Source organism: Platalea leucorodia, assembly GCF_965183815.1.
Source record: "Platalea leucorodia genome assembly, contig: HAP1_HAP1_SCAFFOLD_435, whole genome shotgun sequence".
Lineage (NCBI taxonomy): Eukaryota > Metazoa > Chordata > Aves > Pelecaniformes > Threskiornithidae > Platalea > Platalea leucorodia.
The window spans coordinates 28562-47198 of NW_028121152.1; the positions used below are offsets into that span (position 1 = coordinate 28562).

Consider the following 18637-nt stretch of genomic DNA (forward strand, 5'->3'; position numbering starts at 1 on the left):
GGATTCCCCAGGGAGCGCCTTTTGCCCCCAACGTTCTCCGGGGCCGTTAACGGTCTCGGAGCAGAACTCGCTGGAGCAAGCGCTGCCAGGAGGGCCTCTCCCCCGCGGCAGCACCGCAGCCCGGCGCGGCCCCGTCAGCGAGGAGCGAAAAGGGAAGCGCTGCCACAGAGCGGACCCGAGCGAGCCCGGCTCCCCCTCCCCGCGGCCCGGCTCCCGGTCGCGCCCGGCGGGCAGGGTAAGCTGCTCCGCCCGCCCCGGCAGGCGCCAGGCCGCGGCCCGGGGCCGCCTGAGCGCGGTCCGCCGGGGCAGGCCGCGGAGCAGCCCCCGCTCCGGGGCCTGTCAGGCGGCGGAGCCCCGCGGGCGGCGGGCCCGGCTGGCGAGCGGGGGCATGGCGGCGCGGAGCCAGGCCTCCCTGCAGCGCCGGCTGCAGAGCTCGCAGGAGGCGCAGCACCGCCAAGCGGTGCTGGTGCGGAAGCTGCAGGCGAAGGTGAGGAGCGGGGGCGCCTGCCCTGGGGGAGGCGCCCGGGGACGGGCCGCAGTGGCGGTGTCGGGGTGCCGCGGCCGTTGGCGCCGCGCCGAGAGGGGACTCGGCGGCAGAGAGCTCGGGGGGCGAACGCGCGGCCCCAGCGGGGCCCTCCCCGGCGCTGCCGCGGGCGGGACGGCGCCGAGCCCGGAGGCCGGGCCAGGCTCCGGGAGCCGCCCTGCTCCGCCCGGCCCGCCCAGGCGTGCTGGGCGCCTCGCTCTGCCGCTGCCAGCCTCCCGAGCCTCTCGTTAGGTCTTTTCCGTAGTCAAAGAACGATGCCTGGCTTGCAAACGCCCTTGCTTGGCCGCGGGAGCAAGGGGCTGTCCCAGAGGCAGGAGTCGCGGCGGCGGGGGCGGTTTTGGGCGGCCCCGGGCAGAGGCAGCGCTGGCCCGGTTCGCCCGGGGCGCAGGAGCGCTGGCAGCGAGGAGGGTGCCAGAGCTGGGCGGAGGGTCGGGGCAGGCCGTGCCGGGCCCGGCCCAGCGCCTGGCGGTGGTCACGGCGCTGCTGTGCGGTCGTCCTGCTTTTCTGGCCCGTGCTTTGGTTTCTGCAGCTGAACAGAAATCCATATTCTGCAGTGGCTGGGCAGGGCTGTGGTCAGAACTAACTTTACTTGCGAAATATTGAAAAGCCGTTTTGAAAACTCCTTTCTCTAACTTCAAGGACCGACTGGACTTTTAGCCCATTGGCAATACTGATCTGGGGGTACATAGTGGCCATAGGCCAGGCATGGCTGGCTAAGTCTGTCTCATCCTTCTGCTTGCCGTCGCTATCTGAGGATGAGCAGATAGCGCTACGTGTAAAAGCAACCCTGTCTCAATTTCTTTAGTATTAGATAAAAGTGCAGCTTCCCTGTATCATAACACCTTCTTGTTGACTGCATCAGCAGCACTGTGAAATGCACTGTGCTTGGGCTGTGAAGACTTGGAGAAAAGCTAATGCAGGAGGAGCCAAGTCTGTTACAAGCTGCATTTGCTCATCTGCATTCTACGTATCCATCTAGGTAGTGCAGTACCGGACTTGGTGTCGAGAGTTGGAGCAGCACGTGGAAGCAGGAGGGGTGAGTGTGCAGGTTGCTAACTCAAGATAGCGTACGTAGCGTTCGTTAACGCAGACAAAAAGCTCCCCAAAGCAATGGCAGAGGAAACCAAGATTTTGCCAGCTGAGGATTTAAAGAAGCACTGTAAGTTTGCCCATCAGTGTTTTGTCCAGTTGCTGTTCTTAGAGCAGCCAGTAGTCCCAGAAATGCCAGTCCAGAAGACCCTATCAAGAAGGATTTTAATTTTGTGAAGGAGTGCTTTATTACTTGCTGGAGTAACATTTGTCCTAGGTCTCAGGAGAGGGCTATACTGCCTGTTACGTTCTATGGCTGTCTCTGAAAAAGAATCAGTTGAAAGAGCGTTTTGGAAGGCAAGAATGCTGGCGTTCAATGTACAGCGCTGGCTCTGTGCTTTTCTTTCTGCTTCACGGCTAACGTAAACCGAGGAGATGAAGGGTAGGAGAGAAGGAGGGTATTCCCAGGCTTCAAGTCTAAGTGAGCACTCACGGTCACGAGCTGAGGATACCCAGCTGTGAGAGTGCAACAGTGGGAGACTGAGGAGAGCTACTCACATTGAGTAACACCCTTCCCCTCCCTTCCTCCCCGTAGTCACGACACTGCTATGCCTGGAAGAAGCCACGAGCTCCTGAGCTACCAAAGAAACAGAGGGGAAAGCGATTGACGCTAACAGCAGTGAAAGGAACACAAGAATTTGACTAAACATTTCCTTTCTTCTTAAGGGATCCCTTCCAGGCAGGTGGGAAGCCACAGACGACCGCCGCCTGAAGAAAGCACTGCTTCAGTTGGAAGAGGAGCATCAAAGGTAAAATGGCTCTGTTTTGAGTGGGAGGTTGTTCCGGGTGACCTCCAAAGGTTGCTTTCCAGCTTAAATTATTCTATGATTCTGTAGGTGAGCTCCTCAGCAGAGCCCCATTTTAGGTTGAGAATCAAACCCTGGCAGCCTGAACATTTCATGGCACAGGAGCTTTCCTGTTTGGTTTTACCTGAGTAGCATATCCTGTGCGTGTATCCGAGTCCTCCAGTAGAGCACTTGGCACCACAGGCATCTTCTGCCACATTTCTTTCTCTGCTTTTCTTTCTTCCTCTGCCCAAGAGATAAATTGTGTGTGGTGTAAAAGTCATCTGTGTGGTGTGTTATGCATGTTGCAAGCTAAGGTGGGAGAAGCACAGCTCCCGTTTTGATCCGGAAGCTGAGTTTTGTGCTTGTTCACAGGGCAGCAGTTCTTGAAATTTTGTTCATGAAATGTTGCCTGGGTGGGATATTAGTCTGTGGCCCCAAAGTCATTAGCCTGCAGTGCTTGACTTTTCAGTTTTCGGTTGAAGGTTTCAGGTAAAGCTGTTTCTCCTACATATGTGGTGCTGTCTTTGTGGTGGGAGGTTTACTGGATCAGTAAGGTGGGGTCTTTGCTAGAGGTCTTACGCAGCGTATAGGACAAGGACAGGGAGAGGCTTAACAAGAAGGTGAGGGCAGCGGTGGGTACAACATTGCAAGGGAAAAGGCCATGGAAACTTGGAGTCCTCTCTGCGGAAGAGAGGTGGTCAGGACAACGACAGAGAAAGATGATGCATCCAGTGATTGGACAGCATGAAGGGGAGGCAAGACGTTAACTGTGGGCACCATCAAAGTTGAAGAGGAAGGGGGAACCAAAATTGTAGATGGAAACTGAAGGCTCAAAGCAAGGAGAAGCAACTGAGTTTGCCCTAACAGAGAGGTCTTACTTAATCCTAGAAAGCACTTCTACTACTTCTCCGTTTGACAACAAAGTCGGTGTTGAAGGAGTTGGAAAGTCGGGGGATGCTGCTTGTGGCTAGCAGTTGTTCAGTGACCTCATTGCTGTTTCTTTCTTTCCAAGATGTGAGAATCTGGCAGAAGTGAACACTCTCCTGTGGGAGCACCTAGATAAAGCAAATGAGGTTAATTCAGCCCTCAAAGAAGATGTTGGAAAACTGACAGCGGATTGGATGAAGGCCCGGGAGGAGCTGGAATTGAAGGAGGTTGAACGGTGCAATGAATGTGAGGTAAGGGTAGGCTACGGGAATGTCAGGCGTGATGCCGGAGCGGAAGGTGAATGCATTTTATTTCTGGCATGGAGGACTTGCTGTGTGAAAGTTGTGGCTACACTGGGGCTGTATTGGTGTTGACTAGCAGAAGACGGGGGTGTGAGATGGAGGAGCGTCAGCAAATTGTGGTGATGGAAGATGCCCACCTGCTGTGACCATACTGCTCGGCCTTAAAGGCAAATGCTTGCTGTTGCTGGACACTGTAGGGCAGTCCCACATGAACGCTCGTCTTTTTAATAGTTCCTAAATCTCTGTCCACGTCAGTGGAGACCAGAGAGGTCTGTGTGTTTTCACATGCAGAGCAGCCAACAGAAGAACAAGACAGGCCTCCCCTACCAATAGCCTGTTGTAAGCCAACCTGACACTGGTCTTGGAGGGACTTGTTTTTGTCTTCCGCCACCAAGACTGTTAGACACCTCTGCAAGGCGGGATGATGAGTCATCAGTTTGCTTTGCTGCTCTCCACTCCTGCAGGAGAAGTGGTGTGGATGTTCCCTTCTTTGAAGTCAGGTGGCAGGTCTACCGAGGATGCTTATGTGGTGCCTGTTCAGTCCTTGATGCCCCTGTCGGAATTGTTATTAAAGGAGACCTGGTGATGGTGGTTGTACTCTCTCCTATCTGAAAGACTTGTACAGTGACGGCGAAGGCTGAATTGGCATTTCTTTTTGTCTTTGCATGTTTAGCGTTATGACAGCTACTTAAGAGGTGAACGTAACCGTCTACTCAGCCTATGGCATCAGGTGGTAAACTTCCACCGTCATTTCCTGGAAATGAAGGCTGCCACTGACCGGTGAGTAGAAGTTAAGGCTAGATCTCTTGCAGAAGAAACGTAGCTTCCCTTCACACCTGCTTTTTGAGCCTTGATGTTACTTTAGTTGCAGCTAAAGATAGGGTTTCTCCTTTGGTAGTCTGAAGCAATGCCATTAAGCGTGCTTTAGGCTGTTTTCAGAATCATTTTGTTTGGTGCTAATTTTCAGATAAAACTGGGGGGCTTGGGCTATAAGCAGTGCAGAGGCCCTGAACAGATGAACTGGCTTTTACTGTTGCGCAATTACGTGCTTCAAAAAGGAGTCATCTGATAAAGATGGTGGTGTGAAGGTTCTCTCTTTCTTTGTTCTTCTTCAGAGATTTGTCAGAGCTGAAGGCAGAGCACATGAGGCTTTCTGGATCTATACTTGTAAACTGCTCCCGCCTAAGCTCTGGCATACAGCTCTGGGAGTCCGTCCCTCTGGGTAGACCTGTCCTAAAGGATCAGGCACAGCAGCAAGTGGAACAGGAAATAAGCCAGAAGACTTGGGAAGCGATGTGCTTACAAGTCAAGGGGGACATGGAGAAGAAGGAGCTTCAGAACAGGTAAATGTGTTTTAAACTTTGCTGTTACCAGCATTATCTTTTGTGGCTGCTTCTTGGGTTCATAGATGGGCTGCGTCCACGTTCAAAACACACTCATTCTGCACAGCCTTGTTTCTGTCCCTAGTCAAACTATTGCCTTCAACAGAATGGATAGGAAAAACTGTCTGACTGACAGAAGCTCTTCTGAGTAAGACAAGACTGGAAAAGGTCTTGCACATTACAGTGTTTTTGCTGTTAAACTGATTCTTGGTGAGAAATTGAGACCAGCATAAAGAGAGCTCTGTCTCCTGTACAGCCCTTTTGCTACCCAGGGCTGTGCTAAAGGAATTGGGAGGAATTTGCACAGGACCATCATAAGCAACGTAGCACCTCTGTACTGACATCTCCTTGCAAGACTGAGTACAGAAAGCCTTTGGGGCAAGAAGTGCCATTTTGGCAACATGAGTCATATTAACCTGAATCATCCTGTGATCCTATGATCATTGGATTGAAAATTCATGCACATCTCCCCGAATAGATTGCAAGCTCTTTCATCAATTCACTGCTGAAGGCAAAAGTAATTGTGTGACTAGTAATCTGGACTTAAACATCTGCCTTACTGAAAGAAGACCTTTGGAGAGTCTTATATGCAACGTATGAAAGAGGAGAGAGAGAACTAACGAGCAGGAAGCTGTTAGCTACCTGAAAGGAGGTTGTAGCGGGGTGGGTGTTGGTGTCTTCTCCCAAGGAACAAGTGATAGGATGAGAGGAAATGGCCTACGGTTGTGCCAGGGAAGGTTTAGATTGGATATTAGGAAAGATTTCTTCACCCAAAGCGTTATCAGGCATTGGAACAGGCTGCCCAGGGAAGCGGTTGAGCCACCATCCCTGGAGGTATTTAGAAGACAGGTGTGGACTGTGGTGCTTAGGGACGTGGTTTAGTGGTGGACTTGGCAGTGTTAGGCTTACGGTTGGCCTCGATGATCTTAAAGGTCTTTTCCGACCTAAATGATTCTGTGATTCTATACTCTTGGTTTTGGAAATAAGAATGTTTTTACGTTAAAAACTTAGTCTTTCCCCTCCTCATAGAGTGAAGGACTTAGGTGCACTGGAAGGAAAACAGTCGCTATTACAGAGGGAGTTGGTAGTCATGAGAGAGACACTAGAGGAATCGCACCTTCAGAGGGATCTGCTGAAGCAAGAGAACCATGAGCTTACAATGGCACTGCAAAAGGTATGGCCACCTTATTCCTAGGCAGCACTTGTGGGAGAGGGAGCTGTGATAGCAAGACCACCACAGATGCTGTTTCTGTGGAAGCAGAAGGGACAGGGACAATGCTGTTGTTCTCCTTGGAAAATGGTGATCAGCCCACACGGGCTCTTTGGTGTAGTTAGTCCCCACGTGCTTCTTGGGAGCACTGAACCGGGAGTATGTCAGAGACACAAAAGGGGATCTGCAGTTGCCGCTTGAAGTCAGGGATCTTCCTGTCTTTGTTTTCCTGTTGTTCTTTTGTCTCTTCAGGCAGAGCAGTCAGTGGCAGAGTTGACAGGGGCTCAGACGAAGCTGAGGGCTGAAGTAGCTGATCTACGTGTTGTAACAGCGAAGATGAGCAGTGTTAACGAAGCCCTTGCATTGGATAAAGTGGAGAAGCTGGAGAAACTTGTGTTGCAGGTGAGCAGAGTTGCCAAAGATCTTACCAGGTGTTCTTCTCCAGCTGCTGCCTCTTTTCAGACCTCTTGGCTTCAGACAGTATGACTGCCTGAATATGGAAATGTTCCTTTTTCTGTCCAAGCCAAACCTTCTACATAGTAAACCTTACTGTATTTTATTTCCTCTGTGCTTCTGTGGTTGTAGCTGGAGCAAGAGAATGACGTTCTGTCAGGTAAAGTGGACGAGATGGAGAGAGCAAAGATCTCTGACCAGGAGAAGCTGAACTTGTGTGAAAGAATGAATGAAGAGCTCTGCTCAGAGAAAGCCCACCTGGAACAGCTGCTGAAGAAAGCAGAGGAGCAACAGGAGGGGCTGCAGGTACAGCTGAGGATACTGGCAGAGGAGAAGGCAGAAACCCAAGAGAAACTCAGTCAGGTGAGACCAAAAACCTGGTGCTTTCTGGGTGGGCTTTTGGCTGCTTGGCTCAGTTAAGCTGTATCTGTTGCATTCTGCAGTGCTTTTGTCAAGGGAGATGTTTTCCATTTGTTGGAGCCTAGAGGGCGGGACAAAGCTGCAAGTCAGTGTCTGCTATCTTGTACTGCTAAGAATGGGAATGACATCTTGATATTGTTGAAATTGTATTTTAAGACATACACGCAGCTTTGAATTGCTAGAGCCTCTCTAGGCTTTGAGGAAGAGGAGGAGAAATAGATGATCACACAAGACTGTTGACTCTGGACTAACTGATTTCGGTACAGTGGAAAAAGAGCTTGGGGGAATCGTTATCACTGGAGGAGACTAGGAACTTTGCCATCATTTACGTGTCCATTTCATACTGTGCAATCTTGGGTAGTATGGGATAACTTTGAGAGGAGAATTGTTTGTTTCTGATGGTCTGTTCTCTGTTAGACAGTCTTAGTAAACTTTCAGCCCAAAGTACAGGAGCTCTTTCTCCTCTAGCTGATTCAGAATTGGCACTGGCTGGCTCCGCACAGAACTCCAGAGAAAGGACTCTAACTGTATTTTGTCTCACTTTCAGGTTTGCTGCCAGCAAGAGTCAGCTAGCAGTGGTCCGGAGCAGTTGCGCCAGGAGACCTCTTGCCAAGGGCACGCACTGGCCAGGGTGTCCAAAGAGAAGGAATTGCTGGTGCATGAGAAGGCTGCCCTAGAGGTGCGACTGGCAGCCACAGAGCGGGACAGACAAGGCCTTTCCGAGCAGCTGGCAGAGGCCAGGTAAAGGCGGGGAGGAGACCCTAGGCAGGACATTACTTCATGTGTGTAATTATAAAGGTGGTAATCATTACACGGGGATTTATTGCATCCTGTACGCTTTTGAGATGTTTTCACCTTCCATGGACAGAAAATGGAAGAATCTCGTGGGGGGAAAAGAAAAACAAAACAACAAAAAACCCCCAAACCAGTATACCATAATTTGAATGTTATTTTTCTGACAGCTAAAGCTAACAAAGCTCTCCTGAGCCTTGGGCTCCTGTTTTTGCCCCCTTGCACATTCCTGTGTGAAGTCCAAAGCAAGCCGATACAATTCCTCAGTATCTGGTACCTTGGCTCTGCACCGAGTAATAATTAAACCATGCAGACGTTTGCTGAAACCTGAAGCTTCTCTCTTGTTTTGGTTTCTTGTTCTGTGTATTTGAACATAGATCTTTCTTTGCTCATCAAGTAGTTTGACGTGGGATCTCTGGAATTCAAGGCTGTTATGTACGGACATTGTGAGTAGGACACTGCCATTTAGGGTGAAGCTAGAGGCTCATGCTGAACACCTTGAGGGCCTTCTGTTTCTAAGCTAACTTGTTACCTATGGTGCAGGACCTAGACTTGGTTACACCAGCAGCAGGGAACTTTTGAATGCTCGCCAGTCTTTGGGACTTCTTGCCCATCATTGATGTCTGCGTCCTGTACTCCTCACCACATGCTGTTTAGAGACAGGTGTCATGGAGAAGTTATACAGGGAAGGAACAAGATTCTGCCCTTCTGCTGCATCAGGTTTCTAAGATCAAATGCGAGAAGTTCTCCTTTTCCAAAAAAACCCCCCAAAACCAACCCAACGTATGGAGATGTTTGTCCTCCTCCTAGGTCTATCTTGGAAGACTCCTGAACTGGCAGAGCTGTACAAATGATGGTTTAGAGAGTGTTTTGCTTCTTGACTTTTACGCTTTACCACTCCAGAGTATGGTGTTAGCAAGGCTGATAAACACCATTTTGACGCAGTCTGTTTCTTGAGAGCTGCTGCTGCTTCTGAGCTCCAGCTTCTCTTATGTGATCCAGCTGAATTACGTTTTGTCAATTATTGGGCTGTGGCAACTATTCTTGCCAGATGTTGTTCTCAAGAGCCTTTTGTTGCCACAGTTTTGGACTCTATCATCTTTTCTGTTCTGTTTTAGAGACTGACCTTAAAAGGGAGCATATTTGCTTTGGACTGCCAGAGATTGGCGTAATCAGAAATATGTGCTTGTTCTCCTTCTTGAAGATACATCCTCCATTGTCCATCAAAGTAGCGAAATCCTACTGTTGCGGGTTTTACTGTTGTACCACTCGGGTGCCCCTTCACCCCAAAGGATGTTATCCTGATTGCATGCCTGTACTAGTGAGGCAGTGCTGTGTATTGTAGGAACCTGGCACACAGGACCCTGTGTGAGATCAGGGAGGTGTCTTCAGCTCCTGGTTCCAGAATCCTGTGTGTCAATCGCGGCAGCTGGTTGCAGTCTATGGATGTAACAATTTGCCTCTGCAGTACTATAACTTCCATGAGAAAGAGCGACAAGTCACGTGGGCTGCTGCCTACTTAGCAATGCTTAAAGAAAAGTAGCAAGTTTTTCTTTTGAACTTCCAACAGTTTAAACCGAAGGATACCCGTCTCTCCTTTCAGGTAGTCCTTGTTCAGGTAACATCTAGTTCAGGTTTCTTAAAAATGCTGCTACAAGCATGAGATTTTACTATATCATCTAATGTATTTCTTTAGTCCCTTTTACATACAGGGAGTCTGGAAAATTACCTGCCTATACCTATGCTATGAACAGCATTAAGAAGTCATGAGTCAGCCAGGGAAAGACTCTTATTCTGTCCCCCTGCAGAGCAACTTGGAAGTGCTGATGAGATAAGGGCTGTGAGCCTGGGAAAAAAAGCTGGGCTTTTGCTTGCTGGCACAGAGTTTGTGGGCACAGCTACCCGTGTGTCATAGATCAGACAACAGCAATTTAAGATTTGGCTACTGAGATCAAATTCGGCTGGGCTTTCTGTGTGATGCTAGGTCGTAAGTAAAGCCTGGGCATTCCCTCGGAGGGGCCTGCATTGCTATTTTAAATGGCAGAAATATGCTTTCTGTCTCCAAGTTTCCATGCAACCCATTTTGTGTACTCAGGGGTAGGGATCTTGAACCACTTCTTACTGGAATAACTCCCTGTGGGTGTCAGGAGCCAGAAATTCATTTCTCTCCGTATTTGCAACTTGTAGGTCAGTGAAGGAGACCCTGGAATCCAGCCGGTTGGAGGCTCAGCAGCACTTAGCTGAGCTGGAGATCGCCAGGAGCCAGCTTGAAATCCGCCTTCACACAGTCACACAGGCCAAGGAGGTGATACAAGGTGAGAGCCTCACGTGCATTGTTTCTGGCGATCCCCCTGCCTCGGGAGGATGTTATAAAAATAGCTCTCTGTCTGCAGTGCTTCTGGGGAGTGAAGGAGCTGGAGACAGATCCCTCCTACACTGAAATTCAAATGCCTTAAGGTTAGTAAAGTCAGAACCACTGTTTGTGTAGGCACTGAATCTTGCCATTTGTCGTGTTTGCAGGGGAAGTGAAGTGCCTTCAACGGGAGCTGGAAGCAGAGAGATCTCTGATGAGGCAGGAACGGGAAAGCATGGCGCAACAGCTCTTGCGGACAGAACAGCAGTATGACAAAACCCTCAGGCGTCGGCAAACCGATCATGAAGTGGAAATAAGGAAGCTCCTGCAAGACATGGTAGGAAACAATATGCTTTTGAATTCTTCAAGCAAGCTTTGTGGGCTGGCTTTAGAAGAGCGTGTGAAACGGCAGCAATCACCTGTCATAGGCCACACATTGCTAGGCCCGGCAGCAGAGCCAATGGCTTGTACTTGAGGGCACGTGAAGACCCACAGGACTATGCTGGGACAGTAAATGCTGCCACAGAGTCGGTGTGGGCCTAAGACGAGTTCAACAGAAGGTTGGGTGGTCCCCACGCAAAGCGTGGCAGCAAAGGGGGAGGATCTTACCAGATTCCTGTCTACCATGAGGTCGACTCCTAGCATTCCTGCCAACTGCAGTCGCGGGAACTTTGTTCCTTTCTTTCTGTCCTTTCATGCTTGACAGAGGTAGTATCTTTGGGCTTAAAGCATATAGAACAGGCCCCTTGTTCCTGGTAGTTCAGTTCGTGGCCTGCCTTGTGACTAGGGCATCGGGGTACTGGCCTCTTTCTCACCCTGCAGTCCATCTGCATCTTTTCATTGATGAGAATGGAGTTGAGCTTTGAAAATAGAGACTCGGAGACTGGAGAGAAATGCTGAGGTGAGAGGTGCTAGCAAACAGGCAGCCATCCGAGAAGGGCAGGTAACATCTGCTTTTCTTCCACCTGCTGACCCTCCTTTGAAGTTCCTTGATAGGACGTGATTGATGGAGGGCCCAAAGCCACTACTGTGCCCTGTTGAGGTGGGGGTTTGTGGGAGGCAAGAAGCTTCACCTTTTATTGAGGAGCTTGGCTGGGACTCCATCTTGAAGTCTTTTCCTCCTCTCATCAGGCAAGCGAGCGGGAACGGCACCGTTCAGAGCTACAGGAGATGCTGGAGCAATGGGAAAAGGAGAAGGCAGAGGCAGAAAGGGAGCACGAGAAGAAGCTGTTTGATACGAAGCAGAAAGTTGCTACCATGCAAGCTCAACAAGAAGAGGAACGAACTAGAGTCGAAAATGCCAAGCAAGAGGTAAAGACTGTGAAAGGAGAATGGGTGTGGTTTTTTTACTCTTCTGGGCTCCTTATCGATCCTTCGATGACTAAGAGGTTGTTGAAGATTCAGTCACGGATGGACCATGTTTATACTGCCAATCTCACTTAGGAACCTGTGCCTCCAAGTGGGCAGATAATGACCTAGGAGGCCAGCAGCATAGTGCTTTGAGAACGGGTGAGCCCATCCGTCTTTGAGTCTTACCACACAAATTTTTTTATGGGAAGTTTAAACCCGTCTTCTCTTTATTTCTGTGCAGGTCCTGCTGGAAAAGGAGCGTGAGAAGAATGCTTTATTAGAGACACTGCTCCAAACTCAGGGAGAACTAACAGAAGCCTGCCAGCAGCTGGAGCAGCTCAGGCAGGAGGTGGAAGAGCAGCGAGAGACTGGGCAGGTAAGTCTGACTTGTAGGGTAGGTTGAAGGAACGGGCCGTTGGCAATTGGACGTAAGCCGAGAGGGCCGGGTAACGGAGTGAAGGGCAGTAACAAGGAAATAAAACATAAGTCCTGCAGCTGAGGAGGCAAGGACTACTGCAGGCACTGAAAGCACCGAGCCTGGTAAGCTCCAGAGATCAGCAACAGGAAGGAAGGGTTACAACGGCAGCAGAGCTGGGTAGAAAAGCAGAAAGAAGTGGCTGAATGAATGTGATTTTGAGACAGAAAGAGAAAAAAGCTGGGCCTGATGGCACGGCAGGTCTCAGTAGCTTGCTCTCCATTTGTGTTTACAGAACATCACAGAAAAACTGCAAGCAGAGCTGCAGGAAACTCAGAGTAAGATCAAAGCAGCGGAGAAGAGGCAGAGGGAGGAAAGCCAAACCATCAAAGAGGAAATGAATATCCTTCTTCAGCAGAGGGATGGTCTACAAAAACAGGTGACTGCAACAGCAGTAGCTCCTCCAGTCATCAAAGAGGCGGTCTCTCACTTGCCTTTCCATTGCAGAGCAGCAGGCTGATGGGATAATCCCTCTGACTGCCATCATACTGTGGTCTCCATCTCAGCTGCTCTGAAGGAGACTTACTGGCCAGCTGAATCTCACCTGCTGCCCTGGACAGATGGGCTAGTCCTTTTGCCTGTTTGCCAGTAATGATCAGAATGGATCTCTGCTGGTCTTGCTTTCTACGGTGGTTTTTCAGCTGAACGTGGTGACCCACTTAGATTTTTAAACAAGTCAGCTGTATCCATTGTGAATCTGGTACTCTTGTGACAGGGTGAAATGTAAACTTGTTCTTTCCCTTTCCTCACAGTACGTGATACGGCTGACAGTGACAAGCTGTAGTCTCTGACTGCTTTGTTATGTTTCACTTGAGGTGGAAGAGTTGACATCGCAGCTAGCAGCCTCCGAAGAGTCTCTAAAGAAGGAGGCTATGACGCTGCGTCAAGAGGTGGTGTCTTTGGAAAGGAAACTCGAGAGCACTGAGAAGCAAAGAAAGGATGTCCTGGTGAGGCTGGCAGATGCCACAGAGGGCCATTTCTTACCTATTTTTTGGCCTTCTGTTAATACTTCTAAGGAGCAACTTTTTCCAGTGGAGAGCTGATTTTGGTTGGTCTTGTACAGGTTCAGTCCAAATCTGAGGAGATACAGAGTACGCAAATGCTGACCAAGTTTCCCTCATTTTCCCCTTCCTTCCGCTCATCGTTCCTTGTTTCCCAGACTTTTGCTTTCCTGCCACTTTTCACTTTTCCAATTGCATTCTTCTGAATGAGCAGGAAAAGATGCTGTAGTCATATAAAGCTCGCTTATGATTCAGGGTGTTTGTTTTCCTCAATTCTGAAGGTTTCCGCCCTTGAAGCTTTAGTCAAAGTAATTTTCAAACTTGTCTCTATTTACATTGCATGGTTTGGGCAATTATTTTTGTTCAAATCCGTATTTAGATTTCCAAATGTCTGGCTCTGGAGAAAGGGGTGAGAAGACAAAGTTTGCTAATAATAGAAAGCCGTTCAACATTGCCCACCTGAGAGCAGACAGTGGGGAAAAAAAATAGAGGAATTTGAGAAACAAAAGTGCTGATCCAGATAAATATGTACGCCTGCAAGGGGAAAACTCGTCCTTATTTCAACCACAGAATGACAGACTGTGGTCTGACCATTACTCCTTCAAGAGGGGACAGTGGGGTTCTAGAGGATGGTACCATGAAAACTCTACAGAGTAGAGGTCCAAAAAAAGCCCCAACCAAACCCCAAAGTGGGAAATCAAATGTTGGGGTTGTTCTCTCTTCCCTTCCTCCCTAATAGAGAGAATATCGTCATGCCACTGCCTAAATCATGCTTAGTCTGGACTTCAAATCCTGACTGCAGTTCTGGTGGCTCCTGCCCAAAAGACCACACTAGAGCCAGAAGAGGTTCAGAGAAGGGCCAAAAGGAAGATGGGACTGGCTGAGTAAGCTGGGAAAGATGCAACCTACAGGGTGGCACGGGAAAGGCTTCCAACATCCTGAGAGGCAGGGAGAGAGGGGGCAGCCCTTGACTGCCGCTGAAGCGGGAGTTCAAGTCTAGTATGACAAGCAAACATATATCGACGGAACTATTGAATCTTTTTCTCACTGTTTTGCAGCATGAATGGGAGAGACTGCAAGCAGTTAAAGAAGAACTGGTGTGGGAGATAAACCTTCTTCAGGACTCAGTCACAGCCTCTGAAACGCGAGCAAATACAGCAACAGATATGAATCACTGCCTTGAACAAGAACTTCAAACTACATTGTCTATCTTAAAAACGAAAAATGAGGAAGTGGAAACGCAGCGGGAGAAAATCCAGATGCTCCAGAAAGAGGCAGCCCAGGGAAAAGCTTTGCAGGAGACTGTCACTCATATGACTGCCCTCCTGTCAGAGAGGGAGGGAGAAATGAAGTTGTACCAGGAGCAGATGAGAATGCTGGAAAAGCAGAAAGAAATGCATAAAACTACTCTCGATGGGGTTATTAAGGACATAACAGAGAAAAAAGAGAAGATGGAATCCCAGCAAGAACAGATACGGGACCTGGAGAAGCAGCAAGAGAAACAAAGGATTGCTGTAAGCAAAATGAGCAAAGACTTGGAAGAGAGAGATCGGGAGATCAGATCCCAGCAAGAACAGATACGGGACCTGGAGAAGCAGCGAGAAATGCAGAGGACTGCTGTCAGCAAGATGAGCAAAGAGCTGGAGGAGAGAGACCAGGCGATCAAGTTCCAGGAGGGGAAAATAATGATTCTAGAACAACAGGGTGCATCACAAGTGAGAAACCTGCAGGCGGATCTTGATCATATGAAAGGAAACTTGAAGGAGAAAAACATAGAGCTTATGTCTCTGACTCGGCAGATCCAAGAACTGGAAATGGAGAGAGCACAGGTGAAACCGCTGCATGCAAGCCTTGAACACCTGAGGGCAGTTCTTAAGGACAGAGAGAGTGAGTGTGATTCTCAAAGGGATCAGTTAAGACTCTTGCAGCAGTACAAGGAAGAGCAAGAGGGGTACCTGCAAGAGCTTCGTGGTAAAGTAGAGAAGATGATGCTTTCTTTATCTAAAAAAGATCAAGAGCTTGAGTCACAACAAAAGCAAATCCAGGAAGCTGAAGGAGTCATGGAGATGCAGCTGAGGACTGTCCGTGACCAACTGGAGCAGACCTCAAAAGAAAAGGACAGACTCATAGACATCCAAAAGGAACAAGCAAGGAGCTGTGAGGAAAAAACAGAACAGATGAATGTCTTGCACCGAGACTTAGAACACACTAGGGCAATACTGAAAGAAAAGGATTTAATGATTGACTCTCAGAAGGAACTGATTGAGACCTTCCAAAAACAACAACAACAAGACTCTGAATGGCAGAAGGAAATTCTGCAGCACCTTCAAGTGGCACTAAAGGAAAAAGAGCAAGAGATTTTGTCCCTTAGAAAGCAACATGAGGCATGCAAGGAAAAGGAGGAAAAGCATGAAGCTGAGCAAACGAATCTTCAAGCAACAAAACTGACTGTGAAAGAAAGAGAAAAAAAGATAGAGGTTCTGGAGGAGGCTATCTCTAAGCTTCAACGGGAAAAGGAGGAGGCAGCAATGCAGACTAAAGGTATGCTGCAAAAACTAGAATATGCTGAATCTTCTCTAAAAGCTAGAGATCAAGAGATAGTGTCTTTGCAAGAGCATGTCCAGGAGCTTCGAGAGCAGAAGGAGTTAGAAGGCAAGCAGGCCAAGAGTCTAGAGCAGGACCTAGACAAAATGAGCCAAATATTGAAGGAGAACCACTTGGAGTTCCTCAAGCAGACAGAGCAAATTAACATGTTCCGGCTTCGTGGCGAAAGCACGGCAGTAGCACTAGCATCGTGCCAGAAGCAGGTGAATCTGCTTGAGGAAGTGGTGAGGAAGAGAGATGAAGACAATGAAACTCTTCTGCAAAAACTCCAGCACCAAGAAGAAGAACTGAAGACCTTGCAGAATTTGCAGCTTAGGCTAACCGAGCAGCATGAAGAGGTTAGACATCACCGAGAGCGAGAGAAGCTCCTGGACGATGCCTTGCGTGGGAGGGAACGAGAGACCAAGGCTCAAGGTGAGGAAATAAGAGCTCTTCAGGAAGATCTCCAGCATGTTCAGCAGACTCTGACAAAGAAGGATGAAGAGATCAAGTACCAGAGAGACAGAGTCAGGTATTTAGAGAAGACTCTGACAGGGAGAGAACAAGAGCTTAGGAGGCAGAGTGAACTGAAACAATTAACGTCAGCTTTGCGATGGAAAGATGGAGAGGACAGCCTGCAGAAACAAATCCAGAAACTCCAAAAATGGGAGGAAGAGGAAGCAGAGAAGAGGAGAGTTCTCCAGGAGAGAGAGCGTGCCTTGCAAAGACAGAAGGAGCTAACCCAGCAACTGGAAGATGAGCAGAAAGCAAAGGGGGAAGAATTGAAGCGGGTGACCGCTCTTTTGAAGCAGACTGAAAGTGAAGAAGCCAAATGGAAAGAGAAGGCACAAGCACTGACTCTTGCCCTTACCAAGAGTGAAAAGGCCAATGGGACTTTGAGGGAAGAAATAGCCATCCTGCAGAGTAAGGTTACAGAGAGGGACACGGACCGGTTTCATCATCAGGTAGGCAGCGTGATTGATCATCAGTCAACTAAAATGTCTCTAAAGGATTCTAATGATGCTTCCCATAAAGATATGGGAATATATATTCCCATAAATATATGACCTGCTTGGCCAAAGAAACTAGGATTGCAGCCAGCAGGCTTGCCTGTCTGTGTAGCTCTGGCCAGAGACCATTCACCTGCTGGAATGTTTTCTGCCCAGCCCAGAACTACTGAAAGAACTATGGAGCTTGCTGCTAAAATTAACTCAAGCCCAAAAGTGGGGGATGGGTAATCGGGTCTCTCCTATCTAGGCAGGCTTAGCCAACGTGTTGTGGTTAGGATTTGGCGTGGAAAGGAAAGGGCACAGTTGACCAGACTAATATACTAAACTTAGCGGAACGATGGCTGAACAGCAGCTACGCTGATGGTGCTTAGAAGATGCTTTCAGAGATTTAGATTTCTGAGGTCCAGCTTTTCCAGTGTATTGAAAATAATGGAATTGGTACCATTGCCTGATCAGGTTAAAGGCTTCATTGCGCATTCAGGATGTACTTGTGCCGCAGCCCAAAAAAACACGACGGCAAATTTGCCTCGGATTTCACCAACGTGATCTGGAGGAGGGCCCCTAGGAAGAGGGCATGTTGTTTTGGTCTGTGGACCAGGAGAAGAAGGGACTTAGCACTGTGCATTCCTGCGTCCGGTCACTCTCCCCGCCTTGTTGCTTCTGGCTCTTCTAACCTTTATGTGGCACCAGCGCACATAATCTCCTCTCTGAATACCCAGCAGGCTGTTGCAGAAGGGGAGCAGCTATCATGGCTCTCAGAGAAGAGACTCCTGTTGCAGCGGCTGGAACGTCTGCAGCAAGCAGTTGCAAGGCTGGAGCTTGAGAAGACTGAGCTGAAGCAACTCAGTGCTGAGCTCAAGAGGACTCTTGAGCAGGTAAAACAGGCTTTCACTGCCTCTGCAAAGCCTCACGGTCCTCTGGAACACAACACATTGCCACAGACAGCACTTTGGGGTCCTCTGCTTGTTTCCTTCCCTCTCCCGGTTCCCCCTGTGGACACACGCTTTTGTATTTTCTCTCTCTTCTGGCACCCCATTGCCTTCACAAATGCACATTCACTCTGGTACCACCCTTCTTGCCCCAGCGTCCCCATACACACACATTTGACCCTCTTGTGTCAGGAACTGTTTCCTCTTGGTCTTTCTCTTCCATAGTCTACTTTGAGTGCCTTTTGCCCCCAACACACTCTGGTGCAATGAACAGTCTGAGCAGAAACCTCCTTGCCGTGATGTCCAGAGGCCCTTTTGCTCCTTGTTTGGTGGCAGGTTTCTGTGACCCTTTCTCCTATCCAATGTGCAGGTGGAACGGGAACGGAGGAGACTGAAGAGAGATTGTCGAGGTCGGTCGTTGCGAGATGCAGGCGGATTTTCTCTCTCTGACCAGCTCCAGGTGCCTGCTCCTAGACAGGTGAGAACAGAATCTTACTTGGTGGGAGGAGGGTCTGGCCATACAGAGGAACGACGGCAAATCCCAGAGGCAGCAGCCCCCCGGTATAGACCTAACAGAAGTCAAGTATAGACCATGGCCCTGGCCAAACTGGAGACCAAAAAGAAATCCTTGTGTTTTCTTCACAGGAGGAGTCTCACAGGTGCTGCAGTTGTCGATTAGCTGAGTTGTGGAACCAGGTGAGGGGTAGGAAAGCTCTCCTCAAAAGCTGCTGTGGCTGTACTGATGGGCGCAACTTTGCCCGATGCTACAGCCCGAGTATTGCTTAGCTGTCAGGAAGGGAGTACACCAGGCAGTGGAAATGCCCAGTCAAACACATCTGTTGGCCGTGGCCAAACAACATCATTCACCCATTCAAACCCATTGCTTCTGCAAATGGAGGCACTGTTGCTCCTCTTGCCTCTCCTCTTGCCTCGCCTCCAGGGATGTAAGGCAGTGCCAGAGCTTCTAGCCTTCAGGCAATCGTTAGTCTCGTATTGCTGTTCTGTGCTAATCATGATCCCAATATCGGA

At 49.2% G+C, this 18637-nt stretch overlaps 1 protein-coding gene across 4 annotated transcripts; it reads left to right on the plus strand.

Moving 5' to 3' along the window:
• Positions 1-321: 321 nt before the first annotated feature.
• LOC309604178 (uncharacterized protein) lies at positions 322-18525 on the plus strand. Of its 4 annotated transcripts, none has more exons than XM_082339087.1 (20): positions 322-487; positions 1524-1580; positions 2300-2382; positions 3434-3599; positions 4324-4430; positions 4766-4993; positions 6062-6206; positions 6495-6644; positions 6828-7058; positions 7663-7856; positions 10095-10222; positions 10428-10597; positions 11392-11571; positions 11852-11986; positions 12321-12464; positions 12901-13032; positions 14145-16634; positions 17399-17554; positions 17979-18086; positions 18254-18525. In XM_082339087.1, exons 1-20 carry the CDS (start codon positions 389-391, stop codon positions 18392-18394), a joined length of 5244 nt encoding a protein of 1747 aa, XP_082195213.1. In that variant the 5' UTR covers positions 322-388; the 3' UTR covers positions 18395-18525. The 4 variants fall into 4 exon arrangements, with proteins under 4 accessions (XP_082195213.1, XP_082195215.1, XP_082195214.1 ...); XM_082339089.1 differs by having other exon boundaries at positions 17979-18068; XM_082339088.1 differs by having other exon boundaries at positions 17402-17554.
• Positions 18526-18637: the final 112 nt, after the last annotated feature.